The sequence below is a fragment of the Podarcis raffonei genome, chromosome 12 (assembly GCF_027172205.1).
Source record: "Podarcis raffonei isolate rPodRaf1 chromosome 12, rPodRaf1.pri, whole genome shotgun sequence".
NCBI classification, from domain to species: Eukaryota; Metazoa; Chordata; class Lepidosauria; order Squamata; family Lacertidae; genus Podarcis; species Podarcis raffonei.
The window spans coordinates 57,636,884-57,658,119 of NC_070613.1; the positions used below are offsets into that span (position 1 = coordinate 57,636,884).

The 21,236-nt window shown below is 42.4% G+C and overlaps 1 protein-coding gene across 7 annotated transcripts in view; it reads left to right on the forward strand.

Annotated features, from left to right (window-relative positions):
• The window catches only part of HECW1 (HECT, C2 and WW domain containing E3 ubiquitin protein ligase 1), a 180,114-nt gene that overhangs the window by 42,275 nt on the left and 116,603 nt on the right, over nt 1-21,236 (forward strand). The window contains exon 2 of one of the 7 annotated variants that reach the window (XM_053409587.1): nt 7,648-7,705. The exons of the other annotated variants lie outside the window; for them this stretch is intronic. Within the exon in view, the coding sequence (XP_053265562.1) occupies nt 7,679-7,705 (27 nt within the window). The 5' untranslated portion in view covers nt 7,648-7,678. The remainder of the gene's footprint in view (nt 1-7,647; nt 7,706-21,236) is intronic. 7 annotated transcript variants of the gene reach the window in all.

Here is a 21,236-nt window from a genome sequence, read left to right on the forward strand (position 1 = left end):
GTCATTTAAGATAGATAGATAAATGGATCCTTATTTCATAGATATAGTAGTTATGTTTAGATATCATCATGACAGATCTAAATGGTTACTATATGGACAAGTAACTAAACAAGTGAGAAAAATAAAACTATATTTTTATATTAGTTTACACAGATCTGAGGAGCCAGTTGGAGTGTGCAGGGCTTCTCCCTCCCTCCCTCCCTCTCTCTCTCCCCCTCTCCCAATTGACCAAAATCAATCCCACGATTGACTGGTTGATCGCGATTGACGTGTTGGACATTCCTGGACTAGATGACCCTTGGGGTCCCTTCCAACTCGACAATTCTACAATTCTGTGATTCTGCAGTTCTGTCAATGGTATCAGAGACTCATTCTGAGCTGTTTTGCCAATTATTATCTATCTTGCATATTCATATTGCCTGTGGTGCTGTTTCTCAACCAGTGGCTTCATACTTCAAATGTTGATACCTAGGGCTGAGCCTTTTTTCATGTTTTGTAGAGATTTACCCCCTTTTTGTGGTGGTTGTCTGTGGAAAGTGGAACTTAAGTTTCAACCAGGTGACTCCCTTTAGGTAACTTTCAGGGTGATGACTGGGCCCCAAGGCTTGCTCTCTGGCCTGTGGGCATGGGTATAGCCAAGGGGGGCCAGGGATGGGCAGCTGCCCCCCAATCAAGAAATATAAATAAAAATACATAGCTAACTGAGGTTCTGCCCCCCCCCAACAAAAGGCCTGCCCCCCCCCACAAAAATCGTGGCTATACCTATGGCCTTAGGGCCCTGGGACAGGAAAGGATCTGCCTTTGAGGTGAATCTGCCTCATCTGCTTGGAGGTGGAGATACAGTCATACCTCAGGTTGAATGTGCTTCGGGTTGAGCGCGTTTGAGTTGCGCTCCATGGCAACCTGGAAGTAACAGAGCGCATTACTTCCGGGTTTCGCCGCTCATGCATGCACAGACGCTCAAAATGATGTCACGCATGCATGGAAGCAGCAAAACGCAACACGCGCAGACGCGCCATCGTGTCTTACGTTGCGTTTAGGATGCGAACGGGTCTACAGAACGGATCCCGTTTGTATCCCAAGGTGCCACTGTACTGCATTTCTAACTGGTAGGGTTTTGGTTTCCTTAGTGGCTGCAGTTTCATTGTATGTTCCTACCCCAATACAGTGGTACCTCAGGTTTCAGATGCTTCAGGTTACAGACGCTTCAGGTTACAGACTCCGCTAACCCAGAAATAGTACCTCGGGTTAACAACTTTGCTTCAAGATAAGGACAGAAATCAGGCGGCGGCGCAGCAGTGGCAGCGGGAGGCCCCATTAGCTAAAGTGGTACCTCAGGTTAAGAACAGATGATATGTCTTTGGATAATATGTCTTGTTATAATTTTGAATTTTAAAAAAATAAAAAATAAAAAAAAGAACAGACCTCCGGAATGAATTAAGTTCTTAACCCAAGGTACCACTGTAGTTGTTTCCCTTGCAGGTGTTTTGATTGGTTTCAACTTGAACACAGTGTTCTCGTTCAACCCAGCCTATGTGACTGCATCTTTATTCAGCCACCAGGTCACAACCCAAAATTGCATACATGTGGTCCCCAAGTGCTGAACAGACTGAAACCTGCTTAGCTCTGAGCAGGGTGATAATCTCATGTGCCTTTAGATCATTGATGGCCAAACTTAGCCCTCCAGCTTTTTTGGGACTACAACTCCCACCATCCCTAGCTAACAGGAGGACCAGTGTTCAGGGATGATGGGAATTCTAGTCCCAAAACAGCTGGAGGGCCAGGTTTGGCCATCACTGCTTTAGATCAATCGGGGGGGGGGGCAGTGAATCTATACTTTGAAATGAAAAAAATATGAGAGATGTTAAAATAACAATTTTTTAAAAATAATGGTTCACAAAATGGCAAAGCATTTCTTTAGGGAGAGTGGAAACATTGTTTGTGAATGGCACAGCCTTAATTGGCCTACACAAGTCCTTGAGTGATGCAGCAGGGAAGCATTTAAGCTGCAGTCCTGTGCAATGATGGTGTGGGATATAGATGCCCCCTAGATCCTAGTACAAAGCCATTTCTAATATGTGACTTTGGGCCTTAATGGTAGGCTTGTTTAAAGGAGAAAAGCTTTGTCAAGTCAGATTCTTTTTCAGCTTCAAATATTGTGATTGTTTTTTATCACTCTCAGCATCAGTTGACATCCTGAATCAATTGCCCAAAGACTAGAACTTTCCAAATTGCCCATCTTTACAATCGCTAGTTGGTTTTTCTGTCACATAGGTGCATTTAACACTGTGAATTTAATTCAGAAAATTCATCTTTTCTCTTGCTTATGACTTGCAGTGAGCTGCTTATATTAGCATATAATTATGACTACATTCCATTGTATTTATTAATAGCCTATCTTAGTTAAACATTTGGTTTCCATATGTGTTACAAATATTTTTGTTAAGTACTCACAGGACCACAAAAATCCTCAGGGGTTTCTCCCAGATTTTCAAGGATCTCAATCAATTGATTAGAACACAAAATTAGAAGGAAACAAAGTCCTCCTGGTCCAGCTCCCTCTCCTATACGTTTGGATCAATGCACAGAAGGACCTAACCTAGGACAGTGCTGGGCCGATGTGAGGTTTGCGGGATCTTTTTTGTTTTTCCTAGAACCCTGTGACCCACCAACCAGAGATAGGTACAGAAAAAATGCACTTAGAACTAAAAGGTTCTGAGCCCAGAGCTCTGTTGTCTGCTTTCCCCTGGCCTAGGCAGAGAGCACATACACTCCAGAAAATGCCTCGTGGACAAAAGCAGATCTTCCTGCACTGGACTTTGTCATTGAGAAAATGCATTGGATGCACTTCTTAGGTGATGCCCCACATTATGATGGCTTGAGGTAGGACTTGTTTATTGCAAGAAATTTTGTGTCGTAAGATAATTAAGATAGTTACATAGGTCTGATCCATCCAGTGACATAGGTAGAGGGCAGGTTTGACTTCAGTGCAACAGTACTTCCAAGTTCATTGCTTGGAATGGAGTGAGAACCAGTTAATTACATGGAAAAATGTAAACTGGTACACATTTTTAGCATTAAGGGTGTACCAGCTCTTGATGACCCCAGCCATTGAAAATCAAGGCTGTATTCATTTGAGTAGCCCTGCCTCTTTAGCTTCTTTTGTGGTTCTGTGTCTTGTGTGACTGAATATTGGGAAATACATTTGGTTCAAAAAAAATTTAGTGGAGAGAGTAAAATGTACAATGTCTGTGTGTCATCTTTACCTGGAAGTCTAGAACCAGTAACTTGTAAGCATTATATACCTGGTAATATTCTATGCATAAATGGGGGAGGAGGAGGGTCTCGTGACATAGAGAAAGCCCCAACAGTTTTTGCTCTTTTGGTGTCATGGCTAACCCTTGCGGTCCTCTGTCTTGCTGTACCCATCAATTCCTGCAACAGGTTTCACTGCCCCTCTCCTGAACCACTTTCCTTCCTGTTCTTGCTACATCCCTATCCCTTATTCTGCTTCTGCTCTACTTCATTCTCCCTCATCTCTCCATCCTCTCAGACTTTGCATCTTTCCTCAGTCCTCACCTTTATTTTCTTATACTCTCTTCTGCCTTGTCATCATAAGTCATTCACACATCCCATAGTTTTATTTCTGTCGTAGTTTTATTAAAGATTTTATTAAAGATGGGATAACAAAGATATGGCAACTTGGGCTTTCAGAGGCTCTCCTGAGCGCTGTGGCTTTCCCAGTCGCCAAGGCCATGTTAAAAACTAGGCTGTGGGACACAGATCACCAGGAACTAATCTCAGCTGCGGGAAAAACATGTTCCCCCCTTTATTTTTGACTCTCTTGGGCACAATAATTTAATCTTAATTATTTACAAGTTTTGTTCAATCCGCAAGAAAGAAGGGCCTTTTCACTGACTAGGTTCAATTCTAATCCTTCTAACCTCCTTTGGGGTAGGTTTGCGGGTTTGGCAGAAGGAGACAGGATCTGCCCGTGCGATGCCCACCTGGTGGAAACTCCAGCTCACATGGCCCTTAAATGTAAAATGTATGATGATCTCCGCCAACAATTTCTAGACCATCTATGTATTCCAACATGGAAACCAGAAACGGAGGTTATGCGCTTCTTATTACAGGGGAGAGACAGTAGCTAAGTTCCTCTATCTGATTTTTTGTCACCGAAGTATGCTACAGGATCCTGCCCTTGCTGGAAACCCACAGAGATGAGGCGGATTGCTTGCCTCTTCTGCCCTTTGGTGGGTGACTGTGCCGTTGGTGTGGCGTCGAGATTGCACTGGCCTATCTATTCTGAATGTATTCTGAATGTTCTTATGTGATGCCAATAAAGGTTACTTGACTTGATTAAAGATTCCATAGAAAGTCCCTTTTTCAGCATGGCAGTTAGGGTTTATGATAAGAGCACATAGATAGACCTGCAACGTGCAGTCACAGGTAGGCCCAGAGCTTAAATGCAGATTAAGGTTCACAGTGAGGCTTAGACACAGAAATCCATAATGAGCTGAATTGGTAGTGAAATTATGCTGCAGAAGTCTATCTTTCAAAGACAGTGCTGACCGATTTGTGGTCCTACAGATGTTGTTGGAATGCAGCTCACACATTGTCTGGGTGTTGCACCTATTTTAGGATAAATGGTATTCTTTAATCTTCTCTTCACTGGTCTTTAAGTTTTCCTAGCATTTAGAAGTTTGGGCAAGGGGAACTGTGTGTGTGTGTGTGTGTGTGTGTGAGAGAGAGAGAGAGAGAGAGAGAGAGAGAGAATCTACGGAATTTACCTAAATGGAATTATTTACAGTATATAGCAGCATGTAGCAGAACATTTCAAGCCAGGTTTTCCCTCCACTCCTTTATGTTTAGATATCACTGTTTTAATTTTATGATATGTTAAATAGCTCAGCTTCAGTCCACTGGGCATGCTAAGACACTTTGAACCATACTGAGTCATTTTAATGATACTAGCATTCATACATAATCAAATTCATTGTTTAACACTTAAAGTGGAAAATGAATATTGGATCGCATCCTGATATTTGGAGGAATTTTCACAGACTGAAACGAAATAGCTAGAGAAATCCTATATTCGCAATAAGCCAGGACCAGGGACATGCTGCTGAGATGCTGACAGGCCATCATATTAAATACATGCTCAGCCTGGGAGAGAAATATGAAAGCATCCAGTACGCTTTTAAATGTGTTGCGGATGAGTGTGTTATTGGTTTGTTTTTGTTTTTATTATGTATTTCGTGGTCCTTTGTGCTTTTGTGTTGTGAACCACCCTGGGAACTGTGGATGAAGGGAGGTATACTAAACAAACAAACAAGCAAGCAAGCAAGCACAGAACCAGAACCAGAACATTCCAAAAGAGTATGAAAATGGCAGTTGCACCCACAGCACCCCTGGAACTCTACCAACCTTCCCAATTAAGGCCATGCCAGCACTAACCTCTCATGCTGCTCACACCAGGGGTGGGTTTTGGCCTTTCATATTTCAGCAGTGCCCTGTGCAAAGCCCAAATTCAGCGCGCGCGCCCCCCGCCTCTCACCTTCCATGTTGCATGTGCACTATGTCATAGCTGCGACACCCTGCAATGCCTACATTGGCTCAGTGCCCAGTGTAGGGGACATGGTTGCCCTGCTCTAAATAAGCCTCTGCTAGCACTTATATGGGGCCACCTCATGCAGGCAAAGCAAAGAGGTTGGTCATCACATTGCCATGCCCCCAGTGTGCAAGAAACACAGAGAACCAGCCAGCTGCTGCAGGGGCCGTGAAGGTGCTTCTGTGGCACTGTCTGCTAAAGCAGTGACAGACACTCGCAGGAGTTTTCTGGTTCAAATCCTCCCCAACAGATTTTTATTTTTATTTTTTGCCTCCATCCCACCCTCCCTCCAATGGAAGAAAGGCACAAGCAAGAAACAAGGGAGCTCAGCCTTGCAGTCTGCAAAGCAGGTACAGACACAGGATCAGGCCGTGATGCCGCGGCTCAGGAAGTTGCTGGTTCAATTCCACACAGGATTCCCTCCCTTTCCAAGTACCCTTCATTCATTCCAAATGGATAGTCAGTATAATTGCACACACAAAGGTTCCTCTCATGTTCTGGCTCATATACCCAAGCAGAATACATCCTGATATTGACTGGGAAGGTCCAGGACAATGGAAGGAAGTTGCAGGGCGGGGTGGGGGGGGGGAAGCATGGTGGCAATTTATCTTCTTTCCCATCAGTATAGTGGAGCGTCTGTTGAATTCTCAGCCAGCAGATCTTGAGTATAGGACTGTACCCTAAGCAGTTAATATCCATCCATTGTGAATGAAGTTTCCTGTAATTCTGCTTCTGTTTCTTGAGTAAGAAAATAAATAATTGCAACAAATCAGACCTATTTAGATGGGAGAGTTGGTGTGGGTTACAATATATCAAGGTGAAGGTGGTCATCACTAATTTATGTTAATCTCTTGAAAGTTGTACTTATTTTTTTTGTTCAAATACTGTAATTGGTGCTTCATAAATAAGAGTTTTCTAAAGTGTGCATACACAGGGTGATAATCAACTATGTTTTACTCAGAGGAGACCCCTTGCAGTTCATGAACATGACTAAATTAAGCTCATCAATTTCAATGGGTCTGCTGTGAGTAAACCCGAGCAAACTATACCATAGGGATCAAGGCCTTGTATTTTGAATGCCTCACCCCCACCTCCACCAGTTAATATCGGTGGGTGAAGACTTGCACTGAATTCCTTTAGTCTGAGAGGTTAAATTTAAGTTAGCATGTTACACTGCTACTCCAATTCTCAGCACACTTATTTGGATGTAAAACCCACTGGCTTAAATGGAATTTAGTTATTTAAAGTAAAACACTCTTGTTCTTTGTAAATGTAGCATCCCACTCCAAAATATAAAGCACTGAAATGAGCTCCATGGATTTTACACCTGAGACCTTAGGTGAGCAGAGTCTGCCTTAACTTTGAGGGGGGCGGGCGGTGCAGCTTTCCTGGCGCAACAACTGTGCAGTTGCGCACTGCTGACTGCGGTGGCCTTGCCTCCACAACCTTCTCCTGATAATTGCTGATAAGCATTCCTCTCCCCTTTTATTGCCTTGTAGCAGATAGTTTCCATCACTGAGCCACATTATGAATAGCAGTTTACTGTACAATCCTGGCAGGGGGTAGGGGGAGGGAGGTCTAAATCCCATTTGCTTCAACGAAGCTTAGAAACATCTAATTTTTAGTGTTTAATGGACTACACCATCCATCAAGCTGCAAATTTAAGAATATAGATGGTGGTACTTTCAGTTCGGTCATTGTTACAACAATGTTGATTTAGTTATAAGATTTTCTTAGACCAAATGAATAGCTTTTAACTGCATTTTCCAATATGTTTTCAAGTTATTTCAAAGCTTTTCTGTTGTTTTTAACAGTGCAAGTTTTATTGGCTTAGCATCCAAGTCTACAGCAATATGTTAACAGGAAAATGATAAAAAGCAACATAAAACACACCAAACATAAATGAATACACATTGGAATGGAGGTATATTTTGGGGGAAAACACAATGTTCTGTTTTCATAAATATATGTCTCTGTATTAATATGTCACTTTGGAACACATACTGAGTTAACCTCATTGAACTTTTCCCCAGGAATTGATGCACTTACAATTGAGGAGTCATTATGCTGCTCCACCTGTGTAGTGTTAAGGTCAGTGTGTTTTTCTGATTATAAAAGCCATCCATGTCATTCCATTATAAATCCACAACCAGTCACAATGGAATGTGCCATAGCCCAGGGCTGGTTGCAGGTGCCCTAGGTAAACACTCTTCAAAGGTTTGCCCAATTCAGATAGTGTGGGTCTGCTTAAGCAAGAGGGGGGAACTGTGGGCCTAGGGGCCAAACTGAACCCTCTCTTTTTGTCTGTTCCCGTGCAGTTTCCCAATGACTCCTGTTGAACTTTGGTTTTGTTCTGTCCTTGACTCATTTTTAACATCTAAGGGACATGGAAAAGACCTTGCAGTAATAGGCTTCTAGGTAAGACATGTATCTGGTTAAGGAAGCCTAATATATAGCAGGGGGTTACCACTTAAATAGTAGCTTGAAGCCAGCCACAAATTCAAAAGTGTGGTGAATTTGACATGCATTCCCTGCTCGCTGAGGCATTTATTTCCACAGCAAACAATGACCCAGTGGCTTAGCTCACAGTAGCACAGCACCAGAAGGACTGGAGGAGGAGCAAAGAAGCCACAGTCTCCTCTGTGGGAGCATCCATGCTGAGGCATGGTTTGGCTTAGTATTGTGTACAAGCTGAGCATTCATGTGCCTCCAATATCTAAGCTATTTGTGAGTGCTTCCCCCACGAACACAGAGCACTCCTACATTAGGGAAGTGATATAACTGGTGCAGATATGCACAACCTCTTACCTTCTGGTGAGGGGGTGATGCCTGGGAAGAGTCCTATAGGTAGGCTAGGGGGTGGTGGCTGCTTGATTTGACCCTCAGGCTTGTGGTTCCTCATCACTGCTTTATACGGAAGCCTTAAAAGTGTTCCTTTTGAAATGGCATCCTCAAAAGTCTACTTAACTTAACTGCATGCATGCCCTTTTTTCAATGTCTTCCCATAAATTCTATTTTTGAAATCTAGCTATGGCACTTATTAAACAAAGAGCAGTGTGCAGCTTGAGCATTGCAGCTGATCATATTCATAGTGAGCCAAACACAGATAGTGCACCTGCCACTCATGCATGTGGCGTTTCTCTAATTCATAGAATCGTTAACCTTGACTTGATTCAAAGTCATTACAGCGCATAAATCAGCCATCATCATGTGCACGACATACGAAACCTGAAGTATATAAAGCACCTCAGTAGTATATATTTGAGGATCTTAAAGATGCTGAGCATGCAGTAGATATTTGTTCCTATATACACAATTTTGCTGAGCTTAGTCCTTCTTAATTACTATGTGTTTGTACAAAATCAGAACATGTGGCAGTGTTTTCCCTGGTGCTATTTCTGTCTCTGAAATAAATAAACAAAGTATTTTGGGATTTGCTTCTTACTCCATTCTACTTTGTTGCTGAATCATAGAACAATTTCATTGCCTACTAATACAGAGATTTCCAAGTGCTGCATGTGTTTTGTACATATGAAATTCCTGTTATGTTCTTTAATTTCATGTGGGCTTTAAAAAAACCCTCGAAAGTTACGGTATTTCTGTTGTTGAGAAAATGTTTACAGCTAATTGTCTGAGGGAGGAAAACAGTGCTGCAAATTGTTGAAGAAATGCATGAAATCACTTTACGATTATTGCATTGATATGTTTCCTAAATTTTGCACTGTTCTCATCTTTGCTAAAATGAAAGGATGTCTGTTTGGTCTTTTGAAAGTACATAGAAATGAAAAAACTATATAGGTGTAAAAGGTGCCCCAGTTTAAGTGCAAACCCTCCTCTTTCATTTTCCAGCAGTGGCCAATATGTGTGCTGGGAAGTAAAAGGTTGCTACTCTTGCAAATTGCCCTGAGGGTACTCTAAATTCTTAGCATCAGTAGTGCAGGCATCATGTGCACTAAGCAGGCACACATCTACTTAATGACTTGGTAGTGCCCAACATGGGTTCCTGACCTCGTGGCTCATGCTTGCAAGATGCTAACCTAGCAGCTTCCTTGGGTCTCCCACAACCTTGTGATGTTCATTGGTAATCAATGTTGAGTCATCCTCCTCCTTGGTCACCACTCAGTAGTGATCTCTTCCACCCTAGAGTGCCATCTCAGTCACTACAACTGGTGTTCTCATCTGCTTCCCACCTCCAACATTTCTTACCTACCCCTTACTAACACATCAATACCTCCATTTTACCTGATACAGCCATCTGCTCCTAGTTTTGCCATATTTTGAAGAACAAAAAAAGAGGACACATTTGCCAACTTCTATTTTTAACTCTGGATATTTATGATGACTCTCATTTTACATACCCATGAAAAAGAGAATGTGTCCTGGAAAAAGAGGACAAATGCCAACCCTAGTCCTGCTTACCCACAAACTCCTTACAGCTACCCCTCTTTCCTTGGAAGATCTGCCCATCTCCAAAGAACTCCAAATACTCCCCAGCTATTTCCTTATCTCTCCTCAAAGCCTCTCGTAGCCTTGCAATTTTGATGTGCGCATTCTAATAGATCAGGGCCATCTTTCCTACATGCCTATGTTCAAAGGTAGCCGTGGGCTCAGAGAACAGTACACCTTCCGCAGCTTAGCCATGCCTTCCAGCACCACCCGCGTCCCTTTCCAGCTAATAACAGCTGGAAGTAAATGCCTCTAAAATCAGTGGAACTTGCTTCTGGTTGTGAAACTACTGCATTAGCTGGCTATAATATATTACCTATTCAGCCTGCCTTGCAGATAGAATAGACAAGAAATTGTGTCATGGACTGGCTGGATAAAGAGGAGTGGTGGGAGGCACTAGCTGGGGAAACCCCAAGGGCACCCCCAAGAGAAGAAGGTTCAAATTTGATAGTGGTTTACTGAATTGCCTTCAGTCAACACTACCAATTCATACCAGTTTCAAGTGACTTTAGCTACCGCGTCTCTCGCACACAGAGCCCTAAGAGATTTTATTTCTGGGATGGGGTGGGGGCCTTGAACAATGAATTCTTGGCATCTTCAGATAATTACCGTTCATAGAGTTTGAGATGAGGCAGACACAGCTGAGGCATTGGGGAAGAGAAGAGAAATGGATGTCCTAAGTTGTATTTTCCCCCAAGCAAATTAAACAAAGACCAAATACATAACAACAATCTGGACTTGCCTCCAGTGATATCCAGCTCTCCCCCCAGAATCCATGGAAGCCAGTGCAAGGAGAGGTCTACATGTGCAAGGCTTTTCTGCCTCAGGCGTTCACACTAGCTCAGCTTCTGCTGTGCTTGCAGAAGGTCCAATCCTCAGTATATCTAGGCAGGACTGGGAATGTCCCCTCCCTGAAACCAGCCTGGAGAGCTGCTGCAAGTCAGTGTAGACAATACTGAGCTAAGTGAAGCAATGGTCTGACTCAGTATAAAAAGGCTGCCTATGTTCCATAAGCAGGTCAATGGCAGTGGCTGGGTAGGGAAGAGCCATGCACTGCAGAGTCCTTTCACACAGCTAATGCATATTGGGGGCGCCTGCCTAGTTCAAGGTCAGGGGGGAATGTGATTAAATACACAAGTTTTACTGTGTGTACTTGGCTGCCTTGATTCATAGTGCCCATCCAGATCTTAACATGCAGACAATAAGCCTTCTGTTTATAAAGCCAGTTAGAAGTTTAACAGTGTAGCTCCTTAGCATATAATTTAGGAAAACCCTAATGCAAGCATTTAAAGTGAGTAAACGAATAGCTAAGGACATCATAAATCTTTTACTGGCAGCGCAAAAAGCAAAAGTGTTGCTATTTATCAAGCATAACACAATGGAACACGGCTGCTGAAAGAAGACGTTCTTTCTCACTGAACTGTCTGATGTAAATTGGGTTGCCACCCATCAAGATTATCCACATCAGCTCAGAAAGCACTGTGACGATCAAGAAAAGCATTGGGATTGTTATGCTGTACAAGATCCACTTGCCTTTCCTCCCTTTTCCCTGCTCAGGAGAACAAGTGAGCTAATTTGAATACTTGCTACTGCAGCATATGAGCCATAAGACACAGCAGGTGCTCCCAGGGTGAGGAAGATCTGTCTCACCTTGCCCCTCCCTTGGCTCCGTCCTCCTTATAGCCTTGCGCTATCACACATTCTGTGGAGAAGGTGTATGGACTGGCCGTGACCTGTGCACCTTGAGGCATCTCTGCTGCCTTCTCTGAGAAGTTTTGAATTTTGGGGGACATTTTCTCCTTCCTCTGCATTAGAGTAGAACCCATATGACATTTGTCTTGCTTCACCCAGCTTGCACCTGTTAGCTTTAAAGAATTCCAAAGGAGAACTTAGGATAGAACTATGTATGATGCTAGCACACCTGTGTCTTCAAATGTGAGCTTACTCCACACAACCATAAAGTGGTGGAGTGAATGGTGCAGTTTGCATCAGAGAAGTAATGGACCAAAGGGGGTGAATCTTTCACCTGCCTGTGCCTTATTTCATTTGTAATCCTATCTCTCAGTCTAAGGGTTTCAAAGTGGCTAATGGAATTATTAAACACAAAAGTCATTAAAATCACACATGCTAATAAAGCAATAAAATACAGTAACACATTCAACTAATAGCCAGCAAAAGTAAATTAAATAAAATACAATTAAAAGCTAGAGAAAATTCAAAATGTCTTAGAATCATAGAACCATAGAATTGTAGAGTTGGAAGGGATCCTGAGGGTCATCTAGTCCAACCCCCTGCAATGCAGGAACCTCAACTAAAACATACATTACAGTTAATCGTTTAACTTCTGCTTAAAGATGTATGTCCACCACCTTTTGAGGGAGTCCATTCCACTGTTGAACAGCTCTTAATATCAGAAAGTTCTTCCGTATGTTTAGTTGGAATCTCCTTTCTTGTAACTTGAAGCCATTGGTTCGAGTCCTGTCCTCCAGAGCAAGAGAAAACAAGCCTACTCCTTCTTCCGTGTGACAGCTCTTTAGATACCTGAAGATGGCTGTCGTATCCCCTCTCAGTCTCCTCTTTACCAGGCTAAAAACATACCCAAATCCTTCAACCATTCCTCATAAGGATTGGTGTTCAGACCCTTAATCACCTCGGTTGCCCTCGTCTGCACACAGTCCAGCTTGTCAATATCCTTAAATTGTGGCGCCCACAACTAGACACAGTACACTGGGCACTCAGCTACACAGCTGCAATTATAATGTTATGTGTGTTATAAAAATGTGACACCGGGTGGCGCTGTAGAGCTCAAAGGCAAATTGCATATATATGTTTTATAGCGTTTCTTTTATAGCATTGCCTGACAATCCCAAGGGCAGAGATGAGAAGCCACAATCAAGAAGGCTGTGTTCTGCATGATCACACTACTAGAGGGCAGTGGCGTAGCATGGGGGTGCAGGGGGGGCCGGCTGCACCGGGCGCAACATCTGGGGGTTAGGGTTGGGGGGCGCAAATCCACGGGTTAGGGGGCACAAATTACTTGCCTTGCCCCGGGTGCTGACAACCCACGCTACGCCACTGCTAGAGGGTATTAGTAGGAAACCTCTGTAAGGGCATTTGCATATTGAAGCAGGAAGTCCTTCCACTCCATCAGGGCTTTAAAAGCCAGAAGCAGCATTTGAATTGTGGCTGGTAGCAAATTGGTAGTCAGTGAAGCTTTTAAAACACTGGGAGGCTGTAATCTTTCTAACCAATATCAGTTAAAAGATGCTGTTTAATAACAACAATACTCGCCCCCCCCCTTGCTCATGAGCTCCCCTGGGGTGCAGGGCAAACAGTCTTGGGCAGTGGATACTACAGAGGAAAGTCAACAGGCAGAGGAAGCGTTTAGCACCCAGTTTCCATAACCATACTGGACACTGTCCAGCAGCAATCTCAGCTGGTCTGTTACTATCATGTTCCAACTTTTGGTTTTGCAAAACCTGCCCCTTTGCCTGTCCACAGCAGTTGCAAACTGGCAGGAGGGGCAGCAGAGAGGTTTGGGTGGCAATGTGAATGCTTCTGACAAGGCTCTCCCTAAATAGTTGAAAGACAAAGGTTTTTCACAAGAGGTAAAATGTTTACAAGGAGAACCCTCACATTTTGGCTTAGCCTAGTGTCAATAACTATAATCTGGAGAAGGCGTATTATAGGACATATTTCCCAGAAAAGCTGGGAATTTTTGAGTCAGAAGTATTTGCTCTCTTCTAGGAAACTGATGTTCCATTTTGTGAGGTGATTCAGTTATTCCTGTAAAATTTGGTGATTCCTCATCTTAGAAATGATTTCCCACCCACCTAATGGATCCTGCAGTATTTATTAACATAAACTGACTTTCCCCCCCAAAGCTACTAGTAGAAAATACTGAATAAAAATGATTCCAAATTAATCCTGCTAGATGATTCAGTATACTTTAAAATTGACCTTTTAGCCAGTGGCGGCACATCCTGCTTCATCACCTGAGGTGAAACCTTAAAGGTAAAGGTAAAAGGACCCCTGACCATTAGGTCCAGTCGTGGACGACTCTGTGGTGGTGATAGTGGGTTCTGGCAAGATCTCATGAGATATTGCTGAAATGCACTCCATGAGATCTCACTTCTCTGCCACTGGAGATTGGAGATGGCTTCCTCACCCCACCTCACAGGGAAGCCAGCCCTGCTTTTAGCTAAAGTCTGCCCTCTTCCATTTTAACAAATTCTCTCTCTCTCTCTCTCTCTCTCTCTCTCTCTCTCTCTCTCCCTCTCGTAAATAATGTTTATTAATTTTCAATTAAAAACATCCCAATTAATGATAAATTCAATCAAATCAAATCGCAATACAAGCATATAAAGCCAAATTACATTCCAAATTAAAATTTCAGGGAAGGACTTCCCATGTTCTGGATGTCCAGAGCAACTATCTCACACATTTTTTTCCTGCTTTCTTCTCTATTGTTATGCCAGTTTCCAAATTCTGATGTTAACTTCTCAAAATCTCTTCAGTCGCCGGTACATAACTATTATCATTTTAAATAAGTCCATATGTCCATTCACCTGCCGGAACACAGTTTAATTCACGTTATTGTCCATCAGAAAGAATTCTCCATGCAACTCTGGGCTGTTGTCCAAATCTACTTCATTTGAAGATTAATGACGCCGTAGGCTCTCGAGTTCTTATTCCAAAGCACTTTGTAGAAAATCAAAAGGAGAAGATAGAATGCGATATATTTCACTTATGCTTTCAGAAATCATTTGGTGATTTATCAGCTTTTCCTGATATTGGCACCTGCCCCCTCCCTGGGCCCGGGGGGGGGGGGCCTGCTAAACACCAGCTTTGCCTTCATTTTCACCTTTTATAACAATATTCTGTGGAATCGGATGCACTATGTTTTGTGAAATATTTTCCCATATTGTAGTCTATATTATAGTCCAAAAAAAGATGTTTCCCACTCTTCCAGAAGGAGGAGATTTTTCTTCTACGCCACAGCTAATGAGCGCCATTTTATGAGCTCTTTTGTCTTTTGCCAAGTCCAATTACCAAGTCCAATTACAACGTCAAACAAGGGTTGCGCGGCCAAATAACAAATTACAATTGAGACTTCACCTGTATTCCGTCTAATGTTAATGTCTTGAGGTTCAGCATTAAAAAAAACAGATGTAGATGTATAGAAGAAAAGAAATAGCCGCTCACCTCACATTAATGAAAACATGATAGGAGTCCTTTTCAAAATCTTAGCATCCAGTGACTGTTTCATTTAGTAGATCTTTTTTGTCTCCTTCTTTCCAGAACACACCTGTTTATTGTCCAAATCTTTTTATTTTTAGCAAACAGGTATCCCCTGCACGAAGGAACGGCTTTCAGAGAGTTCCCAGTTGGTTCCGTGCCAAGCTTGGCACCCAGCGTCCTCTGTCCTCGCATCTTGTTGCGAGCGACAGATAACGGACAATCTGCGGGTGAGGCAACCCCCCCCCCCCACCCTAGGGGGGTTGGCAGAGCTAATCACCCTCATATTAACTCTGAATTTCTGGCATGGCTGGGGGTCCGATTGCATGGGAGGCAGCCATTTCCCTCAGCAGGAAACAGGAAGTCCCCATTTTAACAAATTATCCTAACCATCTAAATGTGTTTCTAGTGCAAATAGTAATTTCCTGTTTGTTACTGATGAATATTGGCCGTCAGTGCTGGCTTTGCCTCAACCTCGGATGCTGTAACTTCCATTTCCTACACTGCCCAGAATGGGATCGTGCTTGCTGGCCTCATCCAGATCTCAGTGCATTCAATGAATGGTAGAAAGGGTACCTCTCTACACAGACCACAGCATACATGTCGAGGCTCTTTCCACTCAACCCACAAAGGTTGGGGGCAGCACCAGTGGGTGCAGTCATGCTCCTCTTCTCCATGTTCAGTATATCTGTAGAGGGAAACTTAAACGGGTCCCCACCTCTCTTGTTAGCAGTTAATTTCACCTTATAATTGGGAGGAGGGATTAATGGCTTTGGAAGGGGAACCATAAACAAAGGCAGTTTCTCTTCTCCATAACTGTGATTGTGATCTTTAAGGCGGAATCTGCACACATATAAAAACTGTTCTGAAAATGCTTTTTTTTAAAAGCGTTTTTAAAAATACATTGAATTTTCTATAAGGCTCACTAATGCCATCTAGTGTCACATTGTATATTGCACAAAACACACTTAAAACGTTTTATTTGCAGCTGTATAGCTAAGTACAGTGGTACCTCCGGTTACAAATTTAATTCGTTCTGGAGGTCCGTTCTTAAGTCGAAACCGTTCTTAACATGAGGCACGCTTTCGCTAATGGCGCCTCCTGCTGCTGCCGCACCACTGGTGTGTGACTTCCGCTTGCATCCCAGGGCAAACTTCACAACTAGGGGCATCTACTTCCGGGTTAGCGGAGCTCGTTACCTGAAGCATTCGTAAGGAGGATGGTATGTAACCCGAGGTTGTTTGCCTTTGGGTGAGGAAGTCTTCAGAATTACAACAGAATGCTCACCTATGCTATCTTTTTATCATGTGACGCCATATGATCAGATTGAAGTTTTCCTTGGCCTGTCTCTAGGGTTCCAGGCGGAGTAAAGTATAAACTTGTTTCTGCTTCATGCATCTCTGGGAATATATTCAGCCAAGAAGCCAGGAAGCTTCATAGTAGCTAAGGATGTGAATTTGCCTCTGTTGGGGTCAAGGCAAATAATGGGTCACGTGTAAAGGCTGAAGCAGCCTTTGGTAAAGTCAGTATGAGTACGGACCATTTGCAGAATCACAGTTAATGAATCACAGTTTAATACAAGTATCTAATCTGACATTAATTAAAAGAATTGGCTTTAAATGACATGAGAAAAATACAGTTCATTATCAAATGAACTTATCTTGATTTATATTGCAAAGACTGCTAGAAGAATTAATGAGAATGTTATTATCTCAAAGGATTATAGAACGGTGAATGTACCCTTAACATGTGCAAATTCCATGGACTTGTTATTCTACAGAATCCCAAGATACATTGTATTTATTAGGATTTCTGCTATTTGAGCAATTCCTGGTTACATTTTCTACAGCATTCAAATGTGGAAGAATCAAAAGTGAGATGGCAGGTGTGTCTGTGATCTGACTTTAAAATGAACAAATACTTTGCTTGGTAGCTTGAGTTTGAGTTTTGGAGTTTGTGTCAGAATAGCCTGCCTCTGCATAGGGAATGTTTTGTGACCAGAGAGGCAGAGTTTTTTTAAAATACAGAACAGGTAGCTTCTTCTGGAATGCATAATTCTGTATCATTAAAAGTGACTATATCATTTACTCACACCCAGTGCAAGAACACAGTAGAGTTACCTACTCCCAAGTAAAGGCTAAATAGAGGGAAGCAAGATTGGAACACAGAAAGAGACATACTGAGCAAGGGCCATGATGGATGGAGGGCTGGGGTCTCAGAAGCCTAACTATTAAAATATATCAATCTGTTTCTCAGAGTATCAAACTAGTTCACTTGCAGCAGACTAGTGTGGCCTCCTACACAGTTTGGGAAGCAATAGACTAAAAGGTACTGCATTTTAATAGACATTATTATGAATTACTGTTATTTATGATTAAAAAACAGCAAATGAAATATAAACATGTGACACTCAAGGTTTTGCCCACCGACAGTGGCTGGAGATGGTGTCATAACATGTTTTGGTTACAGTATATATGAGACTGCTATGAAGATGAGAATATTAAATGATATCCTCTCCCTCTGCCTAATCTCTGTTGAAAAGTTACAAGGCTCTGGCAGCTGCAAAATTTATTATTTGTTTATTATATTGGCATTGTATGATAATTTTATAAATGATACATTATGTGGCTTAGCAAAACCTTGCGAATTGTACTAATATTGGGACAATGACCAACACTCCTGCTTGCGTGTTTTCAGTGCTTTAGGGAACTGAGTACTTTGGCTCTCAAGGCTTGGTAAAGCTTTTTATTTACCCAAATTTATACATATGAATCTGTGAAGAGTGTTTGTTGAGGAGGCTTCTGTGATGGACAGCAGAGCCAGACCAGAGTCTGGTGATGCAGTGCCTCAGAATTCCACCAGAGGGCTGGAGCCTCTCTCTGATTGGCTACCATGACAGCTGGAGTAGCGCTTTGGGCGGAAGAATAAAAGGAGCCGTTTCTGAGGGAGTTTTTGGATAGGGAGAGATACCTGAGATGGGAGATGGGGATTAGGGTTTATCTGAGGGAGAATTGGTTCAAATTTGAGTTTAACATCCATTCTGAGGAGAATATCTATAGCTAGAGGAAGGAGGCTTGTAGCTTAGATAGTAAGACAGTGTTGAGTGGAAGCAGGCCTACGAATGCCAGGTATTTTTGATCACCTGCACGGAATAAGGATGCTCTTTATAGACTGCTCTCTGCCCTCCCCCCATTACACTTGATGTATTTGTAGGAATGAAAGAAGGGCAATAGTGGGTAGAAGCAATACTACACAGATGATGATGAGCCAAATAGGTCAGTTTCTGCTCTCATGTACACCCACACAATTCTTCAGCTTCCAGGGATACGCTCTTCGTCTGTAGGGTTTTGATTAAAATTATTAATGTAGCTTTTGATATCTGTGCCGACTTTTTCCCTTCAGATTTAGAGCATTATAAATAATAAACGATGCCTGTGCATATCGTGCATGCTTATAACATCTCTATTCACACTGCAGGGCTTGCAGATTTGGAATGTGCAACACCCATCACTTGTGCTTTGTTCTTGATCAAGGAGGTTGTCGGGAAGAGAATTTAGAGTTTCAGAATCAACTTTGAAGTGTCAGAGGAATTACAATTAAGATTCTGCTACACTGACACCACCCATAATAAGCTTGTTTTCCCAGTTTATGAAAACGGAGAAGCTTGTCACTTTGGGCTAATTAAAAGGACTGGTGGAATTTGCTTCATCCTATATATTTTCTATTTTGCTTATTTTCAAACTTTATGCCTTCAGGGAACCCTTTCTGCATTTACTCAACTTCCAGGAACCTCTGCATGCCTGCCACAGGATCCCAGCACCTTCTTATTTTATGTATGGGGTCTGTTGGACGGGTTCACAGTTGCAGAGTGAGGCCAAGAACACATCCAACTTGCAGGTGTGCATTGAAGGAGAAGATGAGTGGCAGTGGGAAGCATGTCCTCTATTACTGATTTTCTCATTGAGCAAACCCTGATAAGCAACCAAGGAATCCACCAGATTCCCTGGCACATAATTTGAAAACCAATTCTTTATAGTTCAGGTGGCCAGTCCATGACACAGACACCAAAGCATTTGACATCTTTGGGCAGAAGTACACCTACTCAGTCGTATCCTAGATTCTGCAGACTAAACAACCTGTGACCCACCAAACCAAAAGCCCACAAGAGCTTTAATATTTCTTTTGCTTGCCAGGAATTGCAAAAATTCTTTTACAGGGGAGACTGTCAAGTACCTGGCAATCCTCAGTATATAGCTGTTGAGCTGCATTTGATACAGTGAAACACAAGCTGTGCCATCCTTATCCTTGATTAAATAAAGAAGACCCCTTAACAATGTAGAATGGAAATATACAAGCAGGAGAGCTGGAAGGCTTGCCTAGGACATAGAGTCAAACACACTCTTTCCTGCATCTGCAATGATGCCGCACTCCTTGGTAAACCACTTCAAGGTACCTGGAAGATGCACATGTAGAGCAATGAGCCTGACAATGGAGCTCTCATACTTTGGAATGAAATTTGTTGCATGCTTGTGAAAAAAGTTTTGCTTACCTTACTACTCTGTTTATTTTGAATGGGTACTTTTTCAAGGCTTTCTACAAATTTATCCTGTAGCTAGATTAAGTTCTGGAATCCTGTACATATTTACCTGAGAGTAAGTCTTACCGAAGTCACATTAGTGTTTGTGTGTAGGATTGCACTGTAATACTTCTGCTGCTATGAAGAGAGGAACTACTCTCTCAATTTTGTCTCAGCCTGGAATTTCCACTTCAACTGCAAAAAAATTAATCCTGTAGTTTATTGTAATGCTTTGAAACTCAGGTGAGAGTTAAAAGCATCTACCACAATAATTCTACTGTGCGTATTCTCCAAGTGGATGTAAGTGGGGCTACTGAAAGTTAACTTATAAGAAAAAGTTGCTCATTCTTTTTCATTCTGAAATATTGCCAAACTCAATATACAATTTTAAAATCCAAATATATTGCTTGTTTGAAGATTGGGAAAGTTGCCGCTAAGGGTTGGTTCCTGTTACAAGGTAGCAATGGCGTCCAGCGCCGCTGCTCAGCCTCTGATAACAAACAGTCCCCCAAGGAACTGTAAGAGGTCAGGGGAGCAGGCAAACCACGCTGCAGGCCCCCAAGACACTCTGGTACCCTCAGAGCTTTTCAATGGAAGGCAATGCCTGCATTCTTTCCCCTTTCCTCTTGCAACAGCTGGATTGCTCAGAGCGAGTGATTCCAGCTCCCCGATCTCACTTGTGACAACCTGGAAGTCCCAAACATTTGATCTTTTCAACAGCTTTTACTATTCCGGATCTAATAACTTGCTCAGTGGAAAGAACATAGTGAAACAGTATTGTCCTGGACCTATGTTTAAAAGCAACTGGCATTTTCTGTCTCAGAAAAAGCACGTACCTCATAAGATGTTAATGAGCTCAGAAATGTTGAGTTTATATATGCATTCTCTCAGCACTTCTTGATTTATGTACCTGGCGGAACGACTAGGGGACACTTATGCAGCTCTTCTCATATAGACGGGGACAGGTGTGCCAATTTTCTCCCACTCCCCAAGACATGAACATATACAGTAGGCCTGAAACTTACGTGAGGGTTATATTCCGCGGATTGCGCCTAAAGCCAAAATATAGTCAAAGCACATTGGGTTCAGTCTTTCCTGTTCAACTGAGAAATACTTTTTCTTTTTGTCTCTTGTGCTATGCTGTGCTCTAATTGAAAAATATGTACAAAGTTTCATTATGGGCATCATCATTTGACTGCCACAAATAGATTGGATATTGGCTGGGTTTGATAGTTGGGTTACAATTTACTTTAAAGTGGGACACACTGGATTGAACTCATTTTAAGAAAGATCTACAAAAACGTATTGAGGCATTAGCATGTCCTCTATGTGTCAAAGCATGATAATATTTAAATATTTATT